The following is a 23,010-nucleotide window of genomic DNA, read 5'->3' on the forward strand; positions in this document are numbered from 1 at the left end:
TCTTTGCATCTCCCAAAGGTTGTTCTAAAACACACCTGTTTTTCTTATTTTAAAAACTATGGGTGTATGCATGTATATAATGCACATTTTCTATATAAATACTATGTGTGTGCCCATCTGTCTATATCTATCTTTACTCCTCCCACATAGATGAGAGGGAACTGCCACAATACTATTGGTTAGTTTTTAGGTTTCTTAACAAAAAAGGAGTGGGTTTGATATGTATCACAAATCCCACTAGAAATAGAAATAAATTAGACCAAAGACAAAATACTTTTTTTGACTACAAATCAGTCTAAAGACTGAATATTGATCAGTTGTTGATTTTGCAAATGTGCAATTGAATAGAGAAATATTGCCATCAGATCTGGATATTTCTAATATCCTCCAATTTATGGCAATGAAGCATAAAAATGATAAATATTATGGACCTTACCTGGTTGCTTTAGTTCTCTCCTGCCTTTCTAAATGGATTCATGATTACAATCCTAGGAAACTTTTATGATAATAACTGACATTCACCAGACTAGGCCTAGATATTTTCTCATTAGTATTTAAATCTCTCATTTCAGTGGGAAAATTAGTACTGACCCCATTTCTGAAGCCAGAAATCTGATGGGAAGTATTTGATACTTTTGAATTGGATTTACAAATTCCTTACCTTCCCATTCTCATATCACAGAAATTCCTCTGTTTTTTTTTTTGTCAGAAAAAAAATAATCTTCTAGATTTTAAGAACTAAGAAGTCTATTTTTCCTCCCTGGGTTTACTTTAAAGCTCAGAGACTATAAGTTCTCTTCTTTCTCTCCTCCCTTTCATATCCTCTGTTTTATTGATCCCTCCAAATATCCTGTGTAAGGCATTATTTGAAAATAGAGCATTTTATCATCTGTTTTATTCTCAGGGGAAAAAGCATTCCCCACTTCCCTTCAATCCAGTGAATGCTTCTGCCCTTTCTTTCACAGTCAGAATCTTGACCTATTTCCATTGCAACAGGTGAAACCAACCTCTCCAATATTAAGTTTTTTGTGATAATACTATTTCATTGGCAAAGGGATTTATATTTTAATGGATTTTCCCAACATTGAGGTGGCATTTTTTTCTGAAAGTAACTTGGAAAATTATCTGAACCCAGGGTTTGTCTTTAAATGGATTCATGTGGAATAGATGGTGCGATAGCTAAAACAGCATTGGAAAATATCACTGGAGCAAAGCTCTGTGCTCCTATCCTAAATATTATGTAAGGGAGTTGGTGAGAGATCACATCTGTAGTTCTCAGGTGTTTTTTTAGTCACATAGGTGGGAAGATGTCATTGGCAATCGATGCTCCAGTTTCAGTTTGATGCTCGTTTTCTTCAAAACATTCAGTGAATAGCACGACTATAGGACTTTCAGTGGTGGAAACTTTATGGATCCTGGGATGCTCCGGACTGGTCTCCTGGAAAGTTTTCCTTTGCATTAGATGCCAGGAAACCTTTCTGATTTTAGTTATCTGGAGATACAACAGATAGGTTCAAGTGAGATGGGGTGGGGATGAAGAAAGAAGAAAGATGGGGTAGAGGAGAAAAAGATCCACTCGCAACCACAACAAAAGTATTCAAGGCCGTTAAACTCTGCTAAGAATTGATTCCAGAATGTCCTTTTCTCTCCTAGGTCCCAGTAACTCGGGCTGCCGAATTAATACATATTGCTCTGGTTGAATGGGTGGCTCAAATGGGGGAGGGGGCATGGCAGCTGCTCAGCCTGCCCAGGCTGACAGTTCCCTGTAGAAGGCCCAGCAGAAATGTTAAAAACAACAACAACAACAACAGTGTAGGCTGAGACCTCTTGGATCCTGAAAAGATTAAGACCAGAGCTCTGGGGGAGGTGACAGGGTGTGGAGGATCATCTAGAGTCACTGCTCCTTTCTCTCAGATGCTTTTTTAACATTTTTCCGTGCAGGCCCTTCTTTTCCCCACCCTCAGCCAGGTGCAGGTGGGGCTAGTGACTGACACGAAGGCTAGAAGAATCTTTATGTCTCAGGAGCCTCAAGGCTTCTGGCCTTCTCTTTGACCAACCTCCAGGGACTTGGAAACATATTAAAGCAACCCTGGGCCAGACTAGAGGCCCAACTCTGTTCTGGGGAAGCTGGGAAAGGAACAAGTCCCTAGAGGCTGAACCCTTGTCCCTAGGGCCCTCAGGCTGCTGTAGGCTGGGGTTCTATCTCAGGAGTTGTTCTCAGCCTAGAAATTCATGACAGTTACAGCCCTCAAAATGAAAATCGCTTTCTGCTGGACAGTTCCGTCGGACCCCTTCCCCTGTAATACTGTCCCTTGCCCCAATCCTGCTACTCTGTACTGGACAGAAGAAGCAGGCTGAAGGGAGCCTTGAAAAACTAAGAAAGAAGTCTGTGACTGGAAGTGGTGTGGGGAATGGGGGTGCAGCACCTTCTGAGGTGCAGACAGAGACTGCAGCCAGGGAGGGGACTTCTCTACACCTTTTTGAATCGGTATTGAGACTTGAGCCCTTGTCTAATCAGTCACCCTCGGGTAGTACTTAAAGGTATCCCAAAAGAAACCAAATAGACTCTAAGGAAATAGAAATAATTATTCCGAGTAGGGGAGAGTTAACCCCTAGACTTCAAAGATCTGAATCTCTGGACCAGCTTTGAAGAAGGAGAAGAAGAAGAAAAAGCTCTGAGATGACTTAAAAATACCACTGAGTACCGAGGACCGGAACTAACTTGGGAGCCTTGGGATCAAAGTAGTAACAACTGGTTTCTTTTCCAGGTCAGTGTCCTGGACAGTTATAGCTTTAGGAATTTGTCACTAGGCCTGGGTTTCTCTAACAGATCCTAAAACATCAAATGGAGGGAAAATTTCTAAACTCCCCAGTCTGAGGGAAGGTAGTTCAGGGATGTGAGCTTCATTTCTCTCAGGCCTACAGGATAGTGAGTCTGCATGGAGGGTCCTCATACCCAATCCTGATTCAGGATGTGGAAGAGAGGTGATTGTCCTTCAAGAGCCTGGGATGGCGTCTGTTTGAAGTGGGGGGGGGGGGCTGGGGTGGCGGGAAAGAAGGGAAGCGTTATAGAGGAGACACATTTACCATTATTAGTTCACTGGCTCAGTCTCTGTTTTGGTTTTTCCAGTTCATTTTCATGGTTTCAGGAAAAGGCCTTGAGCACTCATTTCCTTCTGTCCAGCTTCCCTAGGAGACAAAAGAAGAAGGTGAAGTTAGAATAGGAAGAAAAAGGAAAAGTTGAAAAGTTTGGGCCACTTCCCTCCGCGGTTCACATAATCTCCTACAGAGCCTGCCTATCGTCTTGAGCAGGCCCTTATTGGAAGGCGAGTTGCAGATGGAGAAAATTTTATTAAAGGATAGATAGGGGTAGGAGGAAGAGGAGTGCAGAAAAAAGTAGCACCCATCTTCTCTTGGAACTGAGCTCTCCTCGCAAGTCTTTCTACTCGTTTACTTCTTTCCCTACGAAAATTCAAAGGGCGACACTAGGGCTCTGGCCTCAGGAATCGGATTGACAACCGTTAACCACAGTCACAGATAGAGCAATAACGCAGGACTTGAAAAGAGGCTTTTTCCCCTTTTCTTTTCTTTTTTCTTTTCCTGCGGAGGTTCGTGGTCGTGGATCTGGTGCAATGCAAAGTGCTGGCTCATTCGTTTCCTTTGTATGACCGTTTGACACAGGAACACACACACAGGCACAGACAGACGGACTGATCGACAGACTGACAGTATACTGCAGTGGGGTGTCGCTGTGAGCAATGCACCCCATCAGAAGAGGTTTTTCAAGTGGCTCATCTTAGATCATTCGAGTCCCTGGAGCAGGGTTTGGTAATGTGGAAGGCAGACTTCAGACGGCCATCACACACATAAGCGGACCTAAAGTCCTCTGTCCTCTCATTGGAGGTGATGGATGCTTCGGCTGCCTAGGAGTTCCTCGAACAGAGGCACATTGCCCCTTTCGCGGCAGATTTGTCCAAAGTCAATCAACATATTCTTCTCCTCGGCCCCACACATATTTGACATGCTTTCAACTGCGTGACTTCTATTAACCGCTGTAGTCTTCATTGCGCTGAGCGCCCATAATGACCTCTCTGCGGCGTTTTAAATGTTTTGTTTTTAGAAAGGAGCTCGCCTCCGAGGGAATGTTTCTCACCGGGTGCAAAGGCAGGTGATTCTGCCGTCCTGGAAAGCTACTGGAGGGTGATAAAAATAACACATCTTAAACCTTTAAACCTTTCCCTTCACATTTCCCGAATTCTTGCTGTGCAGCGAGAAGAAGAAGGCGAGAGTCTTTCCCAAGAACTAGGCTCCCAATCTAATTCGGAAAGCATTTATTAAGTGCTTACTGTGTGTAAGGATCTGAGGCTAGATCAGGGCTGAGAAATTTACAGGGAGTGTGGGCTGCCTGTGTTCCCACAGTCTTATATAACAGACTAGGCTACTTAGTAGGCTAATCTCAGTATTGTTTCTTGAAGTTGGGTATGATCAAAGATTAAAGAGAGAAGAGGAGACAGGGAAGAGAGAAGGGAATTTCTTGCATTCACATACTGCTTCTAGGGCATAGATTCTTAACTTTTTTGTGTGTCCTGGACCACTTTGGCAGTCTAGGAAGCCTATGGATACCTTCTCAGAATGTTTCTAAATTCATAAGACAAAATACATAGGATTTGATGCATAAAAGAAAACAAATGGAAAGAAATGGTACAGAAGTATAGTCACAGATAACACATTAATGTTTATATACATATATGTACATTTGTGTATATGTATGTTTATGTGTATGTGTATACATATGTTTATACAAACATATATCTTCATCAATGCCAGAGAAAGAGTGAGTACTTAATGTATGAGCGTGTGTGTGAAGTTACTTCAGTCAAGGGAGCTGGTGCACTAGTGTCCTAGATAGGACCCACCAAGGAACTGCTTCCAATGTAATCTTGAGAAAGATAAGGCTAAATCTTTTCCTGTGTGAGGTTGTGTTCATCTTTCGTTGCTGAAGAAGACCATGCCGTCAGAGAAATGATGACATGACTTGTACTTGACTTTGTTTTGTGTGAGGGAGGGCTGTGTAGGTCACCAGCTTCATAAAGTCCTAAAGGTGAAAAGAAAAACTTCATTTTTAGTCTTCCTTTCTTCCCCTCTCCCCCATTGTAGAATTAACTCTTTTATCTTCTTCTCTTTTTTGAGGGTAATGAAGATCACTCTTTTTCCTGTGGTCTGTTCTGATGACAAAGCTGGTCCTAGCACTCTTATGTAACACTCTTCCAGTGTTACTTCTATCAGGTGGTCATTCACAGTTTTTTCCCCATTTCACCTGGCTTCTACTCAAAGTCAAGTGAGTTCATATCTCACCTCAGACACTTGGCACTCACTAGCTATGTGACCTTGGGCAAGTCACTTAATCCCAATTGCCTCATCTTGGGTCATCTCCAGTCATCCTGATGAATATCTGATCACTGGATTCAGATGGCTCTGGAGGAGAAGTGAGGCTGGTGGCCTGCACAGCCCTCCCTCCCTCAAAACAAAGTCAAGTGCAAGTCATGTCATTATTTCTCTGATGGCATGATCTTCTTCGGCAACTAAGGACGAACACACACACACACACACACACACACAAAGTCAAGTGGAAAATGGTGGCATTTATTCAGATGACAAGAGAAAATGCTTTTCTGCCTCTAACAATTCAGACAACCATAGTATGAGGGGGGAGAGGGAGGGGGAAGGAGGGAATGGGAGCAGGAGGAGAAGGAAAGGGAGAGGATAATAGTGTTCTCCATTTCACATTGAGAGCATAGGTAGAGCTAAAATAAAGCTAATAGGTGGCACCTTTGGTTTTTAAAAATTCCTTAGCACCCAAATGAGGACTTAACTTCAAACTCATAGAATACAGGGCAGAAAACCCAAGTGTTTTCTTTCCTTCCTAAAGTTTATATTTTTATTGAGGGGCAGAGATGACCTTGGAGCCAGGATGGTATGAATTCAAATCCTTCACTTGACACATAATATCTCTGTGACCCTGAGCAAGTCACCTAACCCTGGGTACCCCTTTAAGGTTATATGTTGCAGAACTACTGCCAAAAGGAATTGGAAGGAGTTTCCTCATCCATGAATTGTCTATACCAATGAAATCACTGAATTTGTAAAAAGTAACCCAACAAAAGAGATCTTGTTCCTCACCTCTCTTGTTTTAGATGGGAGAAAACTGAGTCTTAGGCAGGGCATGTGACTAATCCAAGGCCATGGGATTATTCAGTGGAAGAACCAGAATTTTAACCTAGGTCTCCTGATCCCCTGCCCAGTACTTTTTCCACCCAGTCTCCATTTACCTTTCTTATCTTTCCTGAGAAAAAGACCACAGTATAAGGATACTGCCTCTGAATTCACAGGGCATATTGGCCCTTTAGATCTTGCTTTTCTCCCCAGTTCTTCACAACTCCTCTTATTGTAAGTTCACATGGATATACCGTAATGTATGTAGAGTCCATACTTAATGATGTGGGAAATAGAAAACATAGCTAAGACATGATCTTTGTCCTCTACTTGCTTATACTATAGTAGGTGGATAAGAAATATAGAAAACTATAAACAGCACCACCCCTTTTTCCACCACAGGCCAGGCCTAGACCAAAACTCCAAATTACATTTGAACATTTTAGGATACAAATATTTCAAACTCTGTACACTGGCACAACTGTAGAGGGAAGACCAGGATTATTTTTAGTCTTCTCCCAGATGATTGGCAACTTAAAGATACTGCCTCTCTGTTTTCCATTATTTTCCCATACATCTTTCATCATTATTTCTAAGAATGATACAGAATGCATTCAGTCTGGTTCTCAGTAGTCTCATGCTACTAGAGATGACAGTTTATTTTTTCACTTAAAAACAAAGCACTTTTGTTCCTAGAATTGTTGGAATTAGAAAAGGATATTAATGAGGCTTTGGTACTTAAAGTTGTATCTCTCAGTCTTAAAACATTTTTAGTATATTTTTTAGTATTGTGCAGAGGGGATTTTATTGAGATATACATTTGACTAGAGGATATCTCAGGCCTTTCAACTCTGAGAGTCTAGAAAATTCCATCAAAAATATACAGTCATTGCCCTCTACCCCTATCTCCCCCTCCCTCCCCAAGTGACTGCTGTGGAAAGAGCCCTGGGCTGAGAGTCAGATGACTGAGGGTTGAGTTTTGATTCTGCTACTTAAAAGCTATGAGATCCTAGGTAAGTCACTTCTGCTCTCAGGGCTTAATCATCCTTGCAAAATGAGACGGTGATAATTGATTTCTAAGGGCCTTTGCACCTCTAATAATCTATGAGCTCTCAGGTGGGCTGTATGATGATATTATAGTTATTGGTTATAGTCTTTTAGACTTCAGCAGGGTAGCTTTCATTAACCATTCTTATGCATATCTTTCACTCTGTACAGAATTGGGCCCTCTGTCCTGATTCTTCTCCTCCCTTGCCTTCCCAGAATTGGAAATTGCTTCAGTGATATTGTTTCAAGATCCTGCTTGATTTCACTGGAATATTGGAGATGAGGAAGGGGAGAGTGTGACTTCTCTCAGACACTGAAAGCCTGAGATATCTGAGCTCCCAAGGAAGGTGCTCTTGGTCATTCTGTACCACAGTTTTCCATTGTGATTTGACCCTGGCCGGCAGCAGTCACCCTAAAACTGGTAGCTTCAGCTTCAGTGGCCACAGAGTCCAGAGGAGCAGGACTGCTTCTTTGAGACATCAAGCAGCAGGGGAGAGATGAACCCCTCCCTCTCATTTCCCCTCCTTCCCCTCCCCCAGCCTGGACAATCAGATTTTTTTGATACCTTTGGGATCAGAGGATTCTCACAGTGCCTCCTGCCTCATCTCTTATTACCCTGTGATACTCTCCTCCCGTTTATATCTCCCTCCTCATCTTCAGTTCAGATTTCCAACTAGGTAGAAGGTAGAAGACTACATCCGTACTCGGACTTCAGGGCTAGGGACAGATACAGACAAAGCAAATGAAAACCAGAGAGGGGGAACTGGCTTTTGCCGAAGATCACACAGCCAGTAAGTAGTAGAGTCAGAATTCATACTCAGGGATTCTTCGCATGTTTGAGCTTTAGGTCACGAAAAAGGAGTGACTCCCAGAGTGAGAGTGGTGGTCTTTATGGATGCTAAGGGCAGCCTGGGTTAGAGATTGTTGCAGTGCCTTCTCCCTTTGCCTGGAGTTCCCCCACTCCAATTAGTGCAAAACTGTAAGTTATGTGGGGTAAGAGGAGAGACTTTATTTAGGCTCAGATGTACCATGGAGCAAACTTTGAGAGGCAGCTACATGAACGCTGCTAACTCGAAAGCTTCTGGGAAACCCTTAAAGCAGTGTCGTCCCAAAGGTTCACTGCTAGGTTTCTTATCTACTTCTTTCTCTCTTCCACCCAGTACCTCCCGTAACTGCTAGTGTGTCTCCGCCTGTATCCGGGTCCGTGACCATATAGGGCAGTATTTATTATTGCAATAATCCCTGCTCAGCTTCTCTCTAGGAGACGCCCAGACTCTGCTAGCATCGAAGGCAAGACAAGCGAGGTGCGCGGTTGGTTTCCTTTTGCGTGGCTGAGAAGCCTGTAGATGGGACTTAGCAGAGGCGTCGGAGTAATGCTGAAGTACCGGAGGAGCTACCTGCACCTTTCTTCTTCTGCACTGGGCGGTGCAATTTGAGTTTGAAGGGAGGTGGAGCCACTTGGGAGATACGAAAGTCCCCTTGGAGAATGGAAGATCAGACGCCACTGCTGCTGGGGGGCTCCCAGCAATGAAACAGGGCCTACGGGGCTTCTTGGGCAAGTGATCTCACTTTTCTGAATCTCAGTTTCCCCAACTATAACACGGGAATAATAATAATACTTGCACTACTTACCTCACAGGGTTGTTGTGAGGAAAACTATACAATTGTGAGTTGTTATCATTGTTATTTTTATTCAGCCTCTCTTGGTTTCCATCTCCCAATTATATATTAAATTAAATTAATTGGCTATGAGAGGATTAATGTAGAAGGTTGTAGGGTGGGTGATTCCCAATCGCCCGTGTGGTATTCATCTTTGTGATGCCATAATATAACAGACAATATCAAAGCATGTATTTTCTGTACCTATGCTATTATGTAATTGTACAATGCGGAATATCATGGTATAGTATTTGATGTTATTATACTCTCATTTATCCAAGCCTGTGATTTTCATTGGGTGCTTCTCCTGAATGCACTCCTTCCGCTGGAGATGTGGCATCTGGTCTACAACTTAGAGTATTAGAAAGTTGTCAGGGGTCAGTGAGAAGCTAAGTGACTTGTCCAGAAAAAGCACAGCTGACACATATCAAAGGCCAAACTTGAATCTATGATTCCCAGGTGAGCTCTCTACTTACTAAGCCATACTGTCTTTTCTTATGCTTATATAATAATGATGGTGGTGGTAATGACATTTCATATCTCTATAATACAAAGACCCAGTGAGGTGTCCAGTGAAGTGTGATTTTCCCTAAATTTTTTTAAGATGAGAAAACTGAGGATTGTAGAGATGAAATGACTTGACCTTGAGCCCCACTGTTAATTCCACCTGAGATTGTGTGAGGCTGGACTCCATTTAGGGCCTGGAACTCCAAGATCGCTTTTATAGTACTAATAAATAGTCAAGTCAGCAAGGCTAAGAAGGGAACTGTTGGATGGTGAAACTGGGTCTGGGACATGTTGCAAAGACCCTCCCACATCAAGCAGATTTTCAAAGCTGAAGAGGATCCTGGTTTGGACTGATCTATTTGGACCATAATCCCTGAGAGTTCTTTGAAGGAGTCCTTCTCTTTAAGGCACCCAATGGGGCAGCTGCCAAGGTGGCACTTAGCTCAACTTCCTAGCAGCTATTTCTGGCCTATTCCTACCAGGCTCCTTGATTCAGAGAGAAGTCCCTACCTATTCCTCCCTTCTTGGGCAAAACCACCCAGGCAAAGTGGTTTTGTGAAAAGAGTTCTCTTCCTCTGGATAACTGGGTTTGTATCTCTCTTTGTTCTTGGGTGATCTCAAAACAACCTATCTTTGGGCCTCAGTTTCCCTATTTATGAAACATGGAAATTGTACTAGAATCTGCCTGGTAAATGATCCCTAATTTCCTTTCCACCTTTAAATACCCGGACCCCAGGAACAAACAGTCCAAAAATCACCCCCCCCCCAAGCTGCACTCAGCCTCTTCTCTGCCTGACTCCTCCTCACTTTCACCCTGGGGTCCCCTCTCCTTATACTGAGTAAAGCACTAATTAAATTTTCGTATGATGTGTAAACTGACCTGAGTCGCTGGAATAGCAGACCGTGAATAGCTAGGTGTTGCTCTTTGCGTCTGCTACCCCTTTCCCCTCCAGGGAGTGGAGTGCTGGCGAGGGAAAGGGACCCTGACACCTCTTGAATTGCAGTCATTTGGGGCCTTTGATTCAAACAGTGACACCGACAAATTAAAAAATAAAGAAGGAACATTTATACCCCCCAAAAAGGGGAAAAACGCACGCAAGCATCCCAAATGTTTAATGTAATCACCGGCCAGCTGTGTGCACTTGTAAAGTTGTTATAATCCCCCTCCTTGTTATAAACAGGAAAGGACAGAATATAAAGCAACAGGCCTGCATTCACAAATACCAGCTTTCCCCCTGAAGCCTGCCAAATCCCCCTTTTATGGTGCTCCTCGCCTGCAACCTCAGCCTGGCCAGAGACCTCATTTTTGCTCCCCCACTCCCAATAGATGGGTTATCAAACCTCTCCCAGGCTCATGATTCCCTGATCACCCCGGACCACCTCCATCCTTCAAGATCCCCAGAGCCCAAAATTATCTAACTCATCGTCTTTTAATCTGCCCCCCGAGGCTTCGCCATTTCCTTCAACACGGTTTCACTCCTAGGCTCCCTCGATATGGCTGCACCCCGAGTTAGTTATCTGGGATTGAATTTATTTACACTTAGACTAGACAAATGTGAGAAACCTAGTTGTTCTGCCGCACCACATTCCAACACCATCCCCCTTGTCAATTCCTGGGCACTTCGAAAGCCAACCACCATTCCCTCTCCACCTCCCCAAACTCGTGGAGTTTTTCCTTCTCTCCCCTATCCGTCCCGTCCGGTCCCCTTAAAACATCCAAAGTTCTTGAAAGCTTTTTATAAGGATCATTCATCTTCCCATAAAATAGGGAGAAAAAGGAGATTCTCTGTCCTTGAAGTGGGGGTGGGTGCCATGAAGTCTCCCTCCCAGCCTGCACTGTTCTTGGTCCGCTTCTCTCTTGATTAATCTTTTCACCCCCACCTTCTCTTTCTCCAGCCTGCTCGGACCCCGCGCCGAGCCGGAGCAGTTAACATCCTGCTTTGCTGAGTTGTGTGTGCTTACAGCGTCAAGGGGTGGACGTGATATTTCAAACATCAGATCAGTGCGTTTATATATTGGGTGCCCGGAAATTTTTCCAAATAAACACAGCTTGATTCAACTTGGGTGGGCAGACTTATCAACAGACTAATTCTATAAACAAATGAAGAAATAACCCAGAAAACGATTGGCTGGTATCAAAAAGACACGTGGAGAAAAGCTTGGAGTTTTTCAGCAATGAAATTTTAATTAATGTGGGTGGGCTGAGAACACAACGATTGTTTATCATAGACAATTTATTTTCCAGTGCTAAGTCAACATATAATAGCAAACTTACAACAATTATTTAACATTTTTAAAGGCATGAAGAAGGGACACAGCGAGAGCTGGCTGGGGAAGAGGCAGAGCTGGAGGGAGTTAGAGGGGCAGACTCGCGGCTGGCTCTCTCAGGCTCGGGGAACCTCTCCCTGGTTCACCCTCGCCTTCTACCTGCGGGCCAGTGCGGTACTCTCTTAGCCTCGCCATGACCCATCTCTACAACCACCACCTACCTCCTCTGGTCAGCCCTTCGGTGTTGTACGTATACGGCCCCGAGCGACCCGGGCTGCCTCTGGGCTTCTCTCCTCCCGCTACCCTGGTTGGAGGCGGTCGAGCCGAGCCCCCCCAGAAACCTCCTTACAGCTACATCGCCCTCATCGCCATGGCCATCAAAGATGCCCCGGACCAGAGGGTCACGCTCAACGGCATCTACCAGTTCATCATGGACCGTTTTCCGTTCTATCACGACAACAAGCAGGGCTGGCAGAATAGCATCCGCCACAACTTGTCCCTCAATGACTGCTTCGTCAAGGTGCCCCGGGAGAAGGGCCGCCCCGGCAAAGGCAGCTACTGGACCCTGGACCCCCGTTGCCTGGACATGTTTGAGCACGGCAACTATAGACGGCGGAAAAGGAAGCCCAAGCCGGGCCCCGGGGTCCAGGAGGCCAAGAGAGGCAAAGGAGAGGCGGAGGAGGCCGGAGCCCAGGTGGGCCGCAGAGTCAGGCTCGAGGAACGAGAAGACAGCCCTGTCGCAACTGCTGGAGGAGGGGAGAGAGGAGGAGGAGGAGAAGGAATGAGTGAAGGAGGAAGGACTGAAGGAGGAGATGGAGGAGGGGGAGGAAGGAGTGAAGAAAGAGGAGAATGTATAAGTGGAGGAGGGGGAGGAGGAAGAGGAGGAAGGAATGTAGGAGGGAGTGAAGGAGGTGAAGAAAGAAGAGAAGGAAGTAGTGAGGGCTATGTGCCCAGCCCAAAGGGAGCTGCCCAGGGGTATGCTGCCTCGGAGCCCACTCACCCCTCGACCAGATGCTCTGCCCCCCTCTGCTGGCCCAGCCCTGGCCTCCTTTCCGTGGCCTCCGAGAACGCCGCCCAGGACAATCTCCAGAGAGATGCTGCTATCTCAGGCCAGGCAAGCAGACAACCAGCTGAGACCACAGCCACCTTGGGCTCTCCTTCACCCCCCGGCCCGAGAGACACGGACCCGGAGGACCCTGCCCCTCCAAAAAACGCCGACAAGCCCAAAAGCTTCAGCATAGACAGTATCCTGGCCCGGACACAGAGCCAGAAGCCAGGCCGAGGGGGAGAGCTCGCCGGGGCAGCCAAACATGCCGGGGAGTCGCTCCCGGGGGGATGCTTCAGCTCTACCCTCTTCGCTAGTTCTCCTGGTCTCTGCCCGACTTTCAGTGGCTCCCTGATGCTCGATTCTCAAGTTCAAGGGCGACTTTACCAGCTGGGGATCCCTCTTCTGTCATATTTCCCGCTCCAGCTCTCTGACGCGGTATTTAATTTCCAGTAATAAGAACAGAAGAGGATTGTTTTTTTCTCCTTCTGTCTCCTCAAAGCCTGGAACCTGTCCCTTGCAAGGGACGCCAGCGACTGACTACGACCTAAGCGGGTGAAAAGCATACTATTTTAACTTTGCTTGTTTATTGTTTGAAAGGCATCTGCCAACCTGTCTGTTCAGGGAAGTTTCAGCTACTCCCACGTGGAGATGTGAACAGCTCAAGAAATTGTCCCATTCTGGGCTGGCTGGTTTATCTTTTGTAGTCCGAACCTCTGTTCTCTGCACCCTTCCTCCCCTTTCTGTTCAGATTTTAAATGTTCTTAAACCCGATTCCATGAAGCTGATGTTGGCTGTTCTCCCCTCCGCCCCCACCCCATTCCCCTGAAAATTTTATTATAGGCTACCAAAAGACAGCACGCACACCCAAGACCATATAAGTCTATCTCAAAGCTTCAGTTTAGGTCCCGAATAATTCCCCTCCCTGGCCCCCTCCCCCCACTCCCACCCCCTTGCCCTCTCTTCCTTACCACTTAGGTATGAAACAGACTATAAAGCAGACTACAGTTGTAACACAATATGGATCAGGGAGCCAAGACAACTTCAAGTTTAACTGTAGGTTCCCTCTGGCCTAGGGGATTTAGGGCTGTTTGTAGAACAGGTCAGCTGGACTGACTTCGTGAACCGCTTGGGTGGTGAATGTATCAGGTTGAAGGTGCCACTCACTGAAACAGGTCACAGAGAAAACTCCGCTTGCTTGCAGCCGATTTACGAGAGATGTTAAGGTGGAAGTTGTCATCTTACCATTTGGACAACAACCAAGATCAGTCATAACTTTTATAGGGCTGTTTCCTTTCTTTCCAGATATACTGTTCAAGGAACATGTTTTATTTCTGCTATAAATAGTGGGCTTTTTTTTTTTGTATAATCGTAACTGATCTTTGAAAACTTCTATATTAGCAACCTTCACTATGGATGTGCACTCTAGCCAATAAAATATTTTGTCCATTTATATAATAGATTTGTTGAATACCCATTTTGTTATTTCTGTAACTAGAAGTAGTCATTTAATGAACTGCTATTTTTGTTTAGCAATCGACTCCTGAAGAAGGGGAGGAGAGAGAAGGTGCCTCATATTTTGCCAGACTCACATTTTTTTTAAAGATCTAGAAGATATATATATATATATACATATATATATTATATTCTGAATTTGGTAATAAAGGTTAACATTTTTGTTAAACAAATTGACATATATAGAGAATGAAAGAGAGACAGAGATGGAGAAACACAGAAAGCAGTACTGATGAATGATGGGGGAGGGAAGGAGAGAGAGAGAGAAAGAGAGAGAGGGAGAGAAAGAGAGAGAGAAAGAGAGAGAGAGAGAGAGAGAGAGAGAGAGAGAGAGAGAGAGAGAGAGAGAGAGAGAGAGAGAGAGCACTTTGTTATGTTGCAACAGCTTTGGGAATTTATTCTCTGAAAACTTTGAATTTCTCTTATTCCAAAGGGGAAACCTTTCAAGGTTCTTTGAAAAGATTATTTCTTAGCTTTTGTCCCACAGTCTCCCACTCCATGGCCTGCCCCCAACCTTTAGTTAACTACCTTTATAATAATAATAGCTCAACATTTATGGTGCTTTATGGTTTGCAAGCTGCTTTAACAAGCATTATTTAACTTTATCTGGAGAGGCACAAAGTGCAAGTATATCTCCATTTTACAGATGAAGGGACTGAGGCTCAAAGAGATGAAATGATGGTGACATAGCATGGCAAAGCAGGGAGAGGAATCCAAGGCTGACTCCAAGCCCAGCAATTCTTTTTCCTTCTACCATTGGTAGCTAAATAAATACTTTGACCAAGTGATTGGAGGTCTTATTGAGGAAAGACCCCTGTTTGCAACAAAGATCTGATTCAGAAATTCCAGTTTCCCAGGGCTCAGCACAGCCCAGACTGCCTTTGAAATGTCTCAACTTAGATATATTTGGGTTTCACTGGAGTTCAGAGCTTGACTTCCTAAACCTTCAAATAACTTTTATCTGATGTGGGAAAGTACAGAAAGTCATTGAATTTTTGGAGGTAGGAATGACCTTCAGGAAGTTTTAAAGGGATTTCTAAAATAACTTCTTAAATGGTTACTAGGACATTATTAAAATAAATACAAAAGTTAAATGAAGTGGAGGTCTGCTTCTGACTATATTCAAAAGGCTTTTCAGGGAAATACCTTTATTAAAAGGCCTGAGAAGGTGATATTCCATCTATAAATCAATAGGACATATTTAAGCAGGAACTAAAGACCGGGCTTCAAGGGTTGTTCATGAAATCTGCTTCAGATTTTGACAATAGTTATAAAAAGAGATGAGTTTGATGATTTTCAGGGGCATCCTTGCTTTTAAAATACTAATCTTCACCTATCAATCAATCAACATTAATTAAGCACCTACTATGTGACTGGCACTGTGTTAAGTGCTAGATTCAGCTTGAATCGCACTGTTGGTTATCTATAACATCACAGAATATGCTTTTGTCATTCTTTTTTTTTTCGCTTCCAAATGAGCAGCATCTGGTGAATAAAATTGTTTTTCCATTAACCTTTATCTGTTTGGTTCAGTGGGATTACTATGTGAAATAAACAAACAGTGTAATAGGAATGAGGTTTCTGTTACAACTGTGATTCCTGATGCCATCCATCTCAGGAAGTTTCCAGTCATCAGAAAGACTGCATTTTCAATTAAGTACAGAAGGAAGGAGCCCAACTCAGAACTCCAAGCAGTTAAAAATTGTGAAGAATGCATACAGTTATTCTATTGAGCAGGTACACAATGCACGTTTTCTTTGAAATATGTTGGACGTATTGTTAATTCTTACATTTTCAAGTTTGATTTTTCATCATATAGTATATTGGAGGGGGAGAGTGGTGTCTTGGTAAAGCATTGAACTGGTAGGGAGGAAGACTGGACTTAAATCTTAAACTCACATACTTCTTACTTGTGTGACCCTGTGCAGATCCCTTAACCTTTCGGTGCCTCAGTTACCTCATCTGCAGCAGGGGAGTCATTTAACTCTGTGGCTTCTAAGGCTCCTTCTAGCTCTAAATCTTTAAGTCCCATGTTTTAGTAATTTATGGCACAAGTCTTTTGGTGGAGTCATGGAGCACATAAAAAAAAAGATGTGATACTTAGAATTACAATATAGCTTCAATTATAACACAAGGAATTTCCTATATAAGTTATATTTATGTCAGAAAAGATAGGTGTGTATATCTACAGGACTGGTCTCAGGTCAGGAAGAAGAATATAGACTCACTGATTTACAGCTGGAAGGATTTTAGAGAAGTCACCTAGTCTAAACATTCATTTTACCTATAAGGAAACTGAGGTCCAGATACTTTAAATGACTTATTGGAGGCTTTAAGTAGGAGAGCTGGGATCTGAGCATCTTCATTGCCAGTGAGGGAGATCTGGGTACTTTTCCTATTTCCAAAATGTCATGGTGCTATAGAAGGATCTTGGGTTGGATTCTGTGTTCAAATCCTGGCTTTGGCACTTATTAGCTCTATAACTTTGAGTCACGTTCCCTCTCTAGGCTCAGTTTCCTCATCTATAAAATTAGGAGATTGTACTACGTTACCTCTGAAGTCTCTTTTGGCTCTGAGTTTATGATTCTATGATCCCTGTACTATGGGTGACCATTGGCAAGTCACTTAATCTTTCATTGCCCCAGGAAACTGTCTAAGAGTTGCTGATCTTTATTGGTAAAGGGAGTTTCCACACTGGAAATTTTTCGTACTTATGAAATCATAGATCTAGGGACTCATACAAAAATATCAGTGTGGGGTAGTGAAATTTGTACTAATTTTGGAGTCTTGGAAATCTGGGTTCAGACACCAGCTCTTCCCCTTGGGAAAGTTACAGAAACTATCTGGGTTTTTTTTTTTTTCTCAAATAAGGTATATGTATGGGAGCTGGAACTAGGTTAGAAGGTACTTTAGTACCTAGCTCTACAATTCTATGCACCTCTATGTCTATATATGTAAAGAAAAATTCTATGATCTTGTTTGTTTTTCAGACATTCAACTTAGAACCTGTGTCTATTTCAGACACATATTTTTCAAATAATTTAGGAATGTTCTAAGACATTGAAAAAAAGAAGAATTTTCATTTTAATTCACCAGTTACCTCTGATAGTTGTAAACTTCAGCATAATATTCATTCAGTGGTTCTTAGGTTCTTGATATATATATATATATATATATATATATATATATATATATATATATATATATATATATATGTGTGTGTGTGTGTGTGTGTGTGTGTGTGTGTGTGTATACATATGAATATGCTATGGATATTTGTAAAAGAAAAAATTATATATAATTTTAAACATTTAACTGTACACTATATACCTATATACTAAAATTCTATATTTTTCATCCCTTAACTTTTTTTCTTACATCTTATTTTTACATCACATTTATTTCTGAATGTATTTCTAATTCACTAAGTTATCCACTTTCTGAATTAATTCATACTTATCTTTCCATGTTACTGGAAATTCTTCACATTTGTCCTTTTGATGGCATAATAGTATTCCATTCCACTCATGTATCACAAGTTGTTTAGTCATTGTCTAATCAATGTTTTTGGTTATTTGCTACTACACAAAATATTGCTGTGAATATTTGGGTAGGCATGGAAACTTTCTGGGCTTATAGGAACTGTGGCTCAGAGTGATTAAGTGCAGTAAGTCATATAGTTGGTGTCAGAAGTGGGATTTGAACCCAGGTTCACTGATTCCAAATCCAATACATTTTCCACTGAACCACACTGCCATCTTTGACCCCTTTGGGATTATGGGTCTAGTACAAGGATCTCTGGGTCAAAAAGTATGAACATTTTAGTCCTTATTCCCAATAGTTTCCCAGAACATATCAATTTATGACTTCTCCAACAGTACATTAGTGTGTATATCTTTCCACAGTCCTGCCCCTCCCCCAACTTTGATTACTCCCATATTTTGTGATCTTTGCCAATTTTCTGGTTGCTTGAGGAAACCTCAAAGTTATTTTGATTTGCATTTCTCTTATTTGTGATTTGAAACATTCTTTCTTATGGTTATAGTTGTTAATAACTTCCAATTCTTCTTTTGTGGAATATTTTAAAAATATCTTTGGATCCATTGGGGGAATGGTTCTTGCTCTTATATATTTGTATTAATTCCCTCTGTATCTTGGAATCTATTTAATTTTTTTTTAATCTCAGCCCTTTCATTACTAAGCCAAATACAGGCAAGTAAAAAAAAATTCTCAGCTTTTCTCTTTTAGACCAGCTGATGGTATGCTATTAAGTCCTTTTCTTTCTTTAAAATGAGGATACTATATCCAAGAGCCTGTAAATTCCTACCTGATCTGAACTCACTCATGTTCATATGTATGAAAATAGCAGGTGTGGGTTAGGATCTCTATCTCGTATACAGATATGCATAAAAATGTCCGTATACATATGTCAGTATCACATTTAGATATTTGGAAATCTCCCCATTTGCAGATAGGAAAGCCTGCAGGCCGGTTCAAGGCTGAGTCATTCTAAATCAACCTAAACAACAACACTACTTTGAAAAAGTTTATTTCACTATCGTACACAGCTCAAGTTGGGGTAATCTGATATTGGTGTGACTACACACAAAAAAAAACTGCAAACTTGCTACATGGCATTTGGGACACAGCAGACTGGGAATTTTACCTTCCCCTGACTCTGAAAGACATAATAGTTAGAGGGATTCACTCTCTTTAGGTCTGAAGCTTGCCTTTTCTTGATGCTCATAGTTTTGAGTGGGCTTCTCTGGCCATCCTAAAACAAGATTATCAGCAAATTCACAGATTCACACATTTAACACAGAACTGTTAGAGCAGGAGAAGACTTGGGGGCTTCTAAAAAAGTCAAATGTGAGTTGATTGCATGCATGTGAAAAATGAAAAAAGGATGCATGTTCACATATATGTATATTTATGCATATGAATGGATATGGATTATATACCCGGGATTTCATTTCTATAGCGAACCATTGTTCAAATATTATGCTGAGGTTTTCTGTTATCTGAAGACTTTAAATTACTTAGATCAAAGGTGTTAAATTCCTAGGTATGTTGCCAACAACATTGCTGAATGCAGCCTTTATCAAATAAAAATGTAATTATCTATATTTAACAAAATAAATAAGAATGCGATGGAACATTAGGTAATGTTGCTATTGGTTTTCTATACTAATATACAGCCTCCAGAGATCTTTTTTTTATGGTTTCATTGCCCCATTTCTATTTGATTTTGACCCCACTGACTTAGATGATCCCAAATACACTGGTCTTTTCAGTACTGCCTTTCATTCCTTCTAAATTGTGTTCTTCGCTCTGGTGCTACTCACCAAAGTAGAGGTCCTAACATTGTCAACAAGTGGGTGGATCTGTAGTCTCTCAGCTCCAGGAATCTCTAGGCTTAAAACAGGAAACCAGAAGGAATGGTCCAATAAGACTCATGGAGTATATGGTTATTTTTGCTTTCCAATTAGTGTTGTAGTCTATGTCCTCCACCCTTTGCCCAGATGACTTCAAGTATGGATCTATATGTACGTATGTATAGCATGGTTTGCTTTTGTTTTTCAGCTAAAATCAAGAATTAGTTCATAGTAACAGGTAAGTTCTGACATTAGTCAAACTGACTGAAATGAAAGAAGAAATTTTCATGCTAGACAGTTGAATAATGTTAACACCTGCTAAGTGACTAATCTTTATATTGACTGTACAAAGATAGATGTGCTGATGTCCTTGACATGCACATTCATAATCTCCATATCGACATTTCCAATGCACATAATGTATTGAGGAGAATCATAGAATTATGAACCAAGCACTGGAAGGAAATAAAGAAGATAGAGAAATCTCTTTCATCCCCTGTTTCTCCCCAGTAGATGGGGTGGACAATTATGTAGTCATTTGCTTGGGATCCATGGACTATAAACCATAAAAGTGATAAGTTGAAATCTTATGGGCTTTTTGAAATTCTGTTGCATTACATAACAGATGCCTTGCATATGCTAATTTCTCCAAGAATTCACAGTCATCTCCCTCCTCTCTCTCTTTCTTCTCTCCTCTAGCCTTTAAGTACAGTAAGGAGTTCCTTGTAGACTTGTTCATCTTGGAAGAAGGAGAGCAGATCCTGAAAGCCTGGCATGTACCAGGCATGGGTTTAGCTCATCTAAGTCATCCCTGATGAAACAAAATCTCTGACCTTGTAGCTGATGAAGTGACCAGTGAGAGGTGATGATTGTGCTACTGAAGGGGACCCAGGGAGAGAATCAGCAGTCTGAATCCTAGAAAGGTATCTCCTCAGTTTGTTGAGCCCTCAAAATGCAATTATTTGTATAGGACAGTGTTTAGAAAGTAATGCAAGCTATAATATTTGTTATAATTAATTTGCAAAAACTGAAATTAATCAGCCAGTAGTAGGGGCATTTTCAGGCAGAAGTCTACAAGAATTACAATCCTGAAGGAAAACTTTTCCTCTTCAAGAAGACAATACATAAGTAGGATCTTCTTGAATTTGAAAGGGACCCTTCTGTGTTCACATTCTGAGTAATATTAACGTATCTTCACTAACTGTGATTACTAAATTTTACAAGGTCCATGATCAAGCCTATTTTTAAGATGTTTTTGATTCCCATAACATGCAACCCAAGATACTAGATAATTCCCAATCCCCTCTCCCCCCTTTTTTTGGCCGAGATGGCAGTTAAGAGACTTGCCCAAGGTCACACAACTAGTAAGTGTCAAGTGTCTGAGGCAGGATTTGAACTCTGGTCTTCCTGACTCCAGGGCCAATGCTCTATCCACTGCCACCCTAGCTGCCCCCTAAATTCCTTAAGGAATCACATTTTTTTCCTCTGTAAAATGATGTTAATAAGCCCTTCTCTGCCTATCTCACAGTAGGAGTGGGACGGGGAGAAGTAAGGGGTGTTGTTCCCAATTTGGAAATGTACTTATAAATGTAAGGTATTATTCCTGTTGTTATATAGTCTATTTCTGTCCTTATTTCTCCTTTCTGGATCTCAGTTTCCTTATCTGTAAAATGAGGGGATTGAATGAAATAATCCTACAAACTTCAACATTCTGTAAAGTTACATTTGTATGTGTTGCCTAACTCTCTGAGACCCTATTAACACACATTTCCTATAGATGATCCTGGTGTGCAGGGACAGTATCTAAACTCTTACCTGGGATCTATAGTAAAACTCATGACTGAGAAACAGTGTGGTGTGGTGGAAAGAATCAGAGTCTTGGGTTTGAATCCCAGCTCTAATTAGTATCTGAGTAAGCCTGGGCTTTTGTCCTCTGGGAACATCAGTTGCTTCTTCTAAGACAATGAAGGTATTGAACTAGATGACCCTGAAAACATTCAAGGTCTAAATCTTGGAGAAAAAGTAAGAGTCAACATTATTGTTCTAATACTTCAATTTCATTCAGCAGTTGTGATTGAAGGACTGGAGGGTGGAACACTAAAGCTCTCCCAAAGTCCTCTCAGAGAGGGTTCACAACCTTCCTGGTGACTCCATTTTCCATTAGCTGCTTTGCTTGGCTTTGACATTATGAAATAACAGCTGGTACCCTCTAGTCCAGCCCCTTTCTCACCCCCAGATTATAAGATCCTCAAGGAGGCAGGACCTGTCTCTTATTTCAATCTCCTTAGTACAGTACCTGGCACATAGTAGGCGCTTAACAAATGTTTATTGAATTGAATGAATAGTTCAACAATATTGCATCAGTCAGTTCCTGTTGGGTTGAAATTTATTGCCATACATTTTCTGCATAAAAAGTAACATATTTCTACCCATGGTTTCCAACTTTATGGGTCTCAGGATAATATATTAAGTCTTAATATACAAAGAGAAAATAAATCAAGAGTCTCTGAATATGGCAGTTAATCTCCAGAAAATGGCTAGAGATGATTGGCTTGGCAGGCTGAAGAGCACAATTCACATTGAGCTCAGCTGACATTTTACTCAGCCAGGAAGAGGAACATGGGGTCAAGCCTTTGGTCGCCCTAACCCCAGAGATATTGATTTTTGTTCATTTGTTTGTTTTTAAGTGATTGTGGAATTTGATGAAGAGGACAAGGAAAGAGACAAGAAAATGAATGAAATCTGAGTTTCTTCTTCCCTGGCACTTGGCCACTGGTCAAGTCACACGAGTGCAGCACCACCTCATGGTACAGACAAAGACAATTTCTTGAAGCTAGACTTTAGGACCAGCTTTACACAGTAGAAAGCACATTTATTTAAAATTGTATCGCTAAATATAGCAGGAGCTTGGTCAGCTAGAGCTTGGTTACATTTTTAGAAAGCACATTATGAATCAGGAATGTTCAGAGAAATAAATAAACTTTCCCACATTTTTGAACGTCGAGTCGACTTTGAGACTTATATGATGCATGCATGTTTTGGGGGGGAGCTGAAAAGAATCATGAATAATGCATTTGGCCTAACACAAACGGATCTGTCTGATAGGGCAGGAACTAGCACAGCCAATGATAACAGCCTTTTATATTTACATGGTGCTTTAAGCTTTACAAAGCTCTTTTTTTACAGCAGCCTTGTGAGGTAAGAAACATAAGCATGACTATTCTCAAGTATAGACGAGGGAATCAAGGACTGGCCTTGTGAAATGACTTGCTCAGAGCTCCTTAGCTGTGGGTATCAGTTGAACGCAGCTCTCTGGTTTATGAGGCAGCTAGGTGACACAGTGGATGTAACGATAGAGTTGTGAAGACCTGAATTTAAATA

The 23,010-nt window shown here is 42.0% G+C and overlaps 1 protein-coding gene across 2 annotated transcripts; it reads left to right on the forward strand.

Annotated features, from left to right (window-relative positions):
• Positions 1-7,488: 7,488 nt before the first annotated feature.
• Positions 7,489-22,734, forward strand: FOXL1 (forkhead box L1). 2 transcript variants are annotated; one of them, XM_072636258.1, is made up of 4 exons: positions 7,489-10,013; positions 11,323-15,991; positions 20,329-20,552; positions 22,317-22,734. In XM_072636258.1, exon 2 carries the CDS (start codon positions 11,888-11,890, stop codon positions 13,193-13,195), a length of 1,308 nt encoding a protein of 435 aa, XP_072492359.1. In that variant the 5' UTR covers positions 7,489-10,013; positions 11,323-11,887; the 3' UTR covers positions 13,196-15,991; positions 20,329-20,552; positions 22,317-22,734. The 2 variants fall into 2 exon arrangements, with proteins under 2 accessions (XP_072492359.1, XP_072492358.1); XM_072636257.1 differs by having other exon boundaries at positions 7,489-15,991.
• Positions 22,735-23,010: the final 276 nt, after the last annotated feature.

This window comes from Notamacropus eugenii, chromosome 1 (assembly GCF_028372415.1).
Source record: "Notamacropus eugenii isolate mMacEug1 chromosome 1, mMacEug1.pri_v2, whole genome shotgun sequence".
Classification (NCBI taxonomy): Eukaryota; Metazoa; Chordata; class Mammalia; order Diprotodontia; family Macropodidae; genus Notamacropus; species Notamacropus eugenii.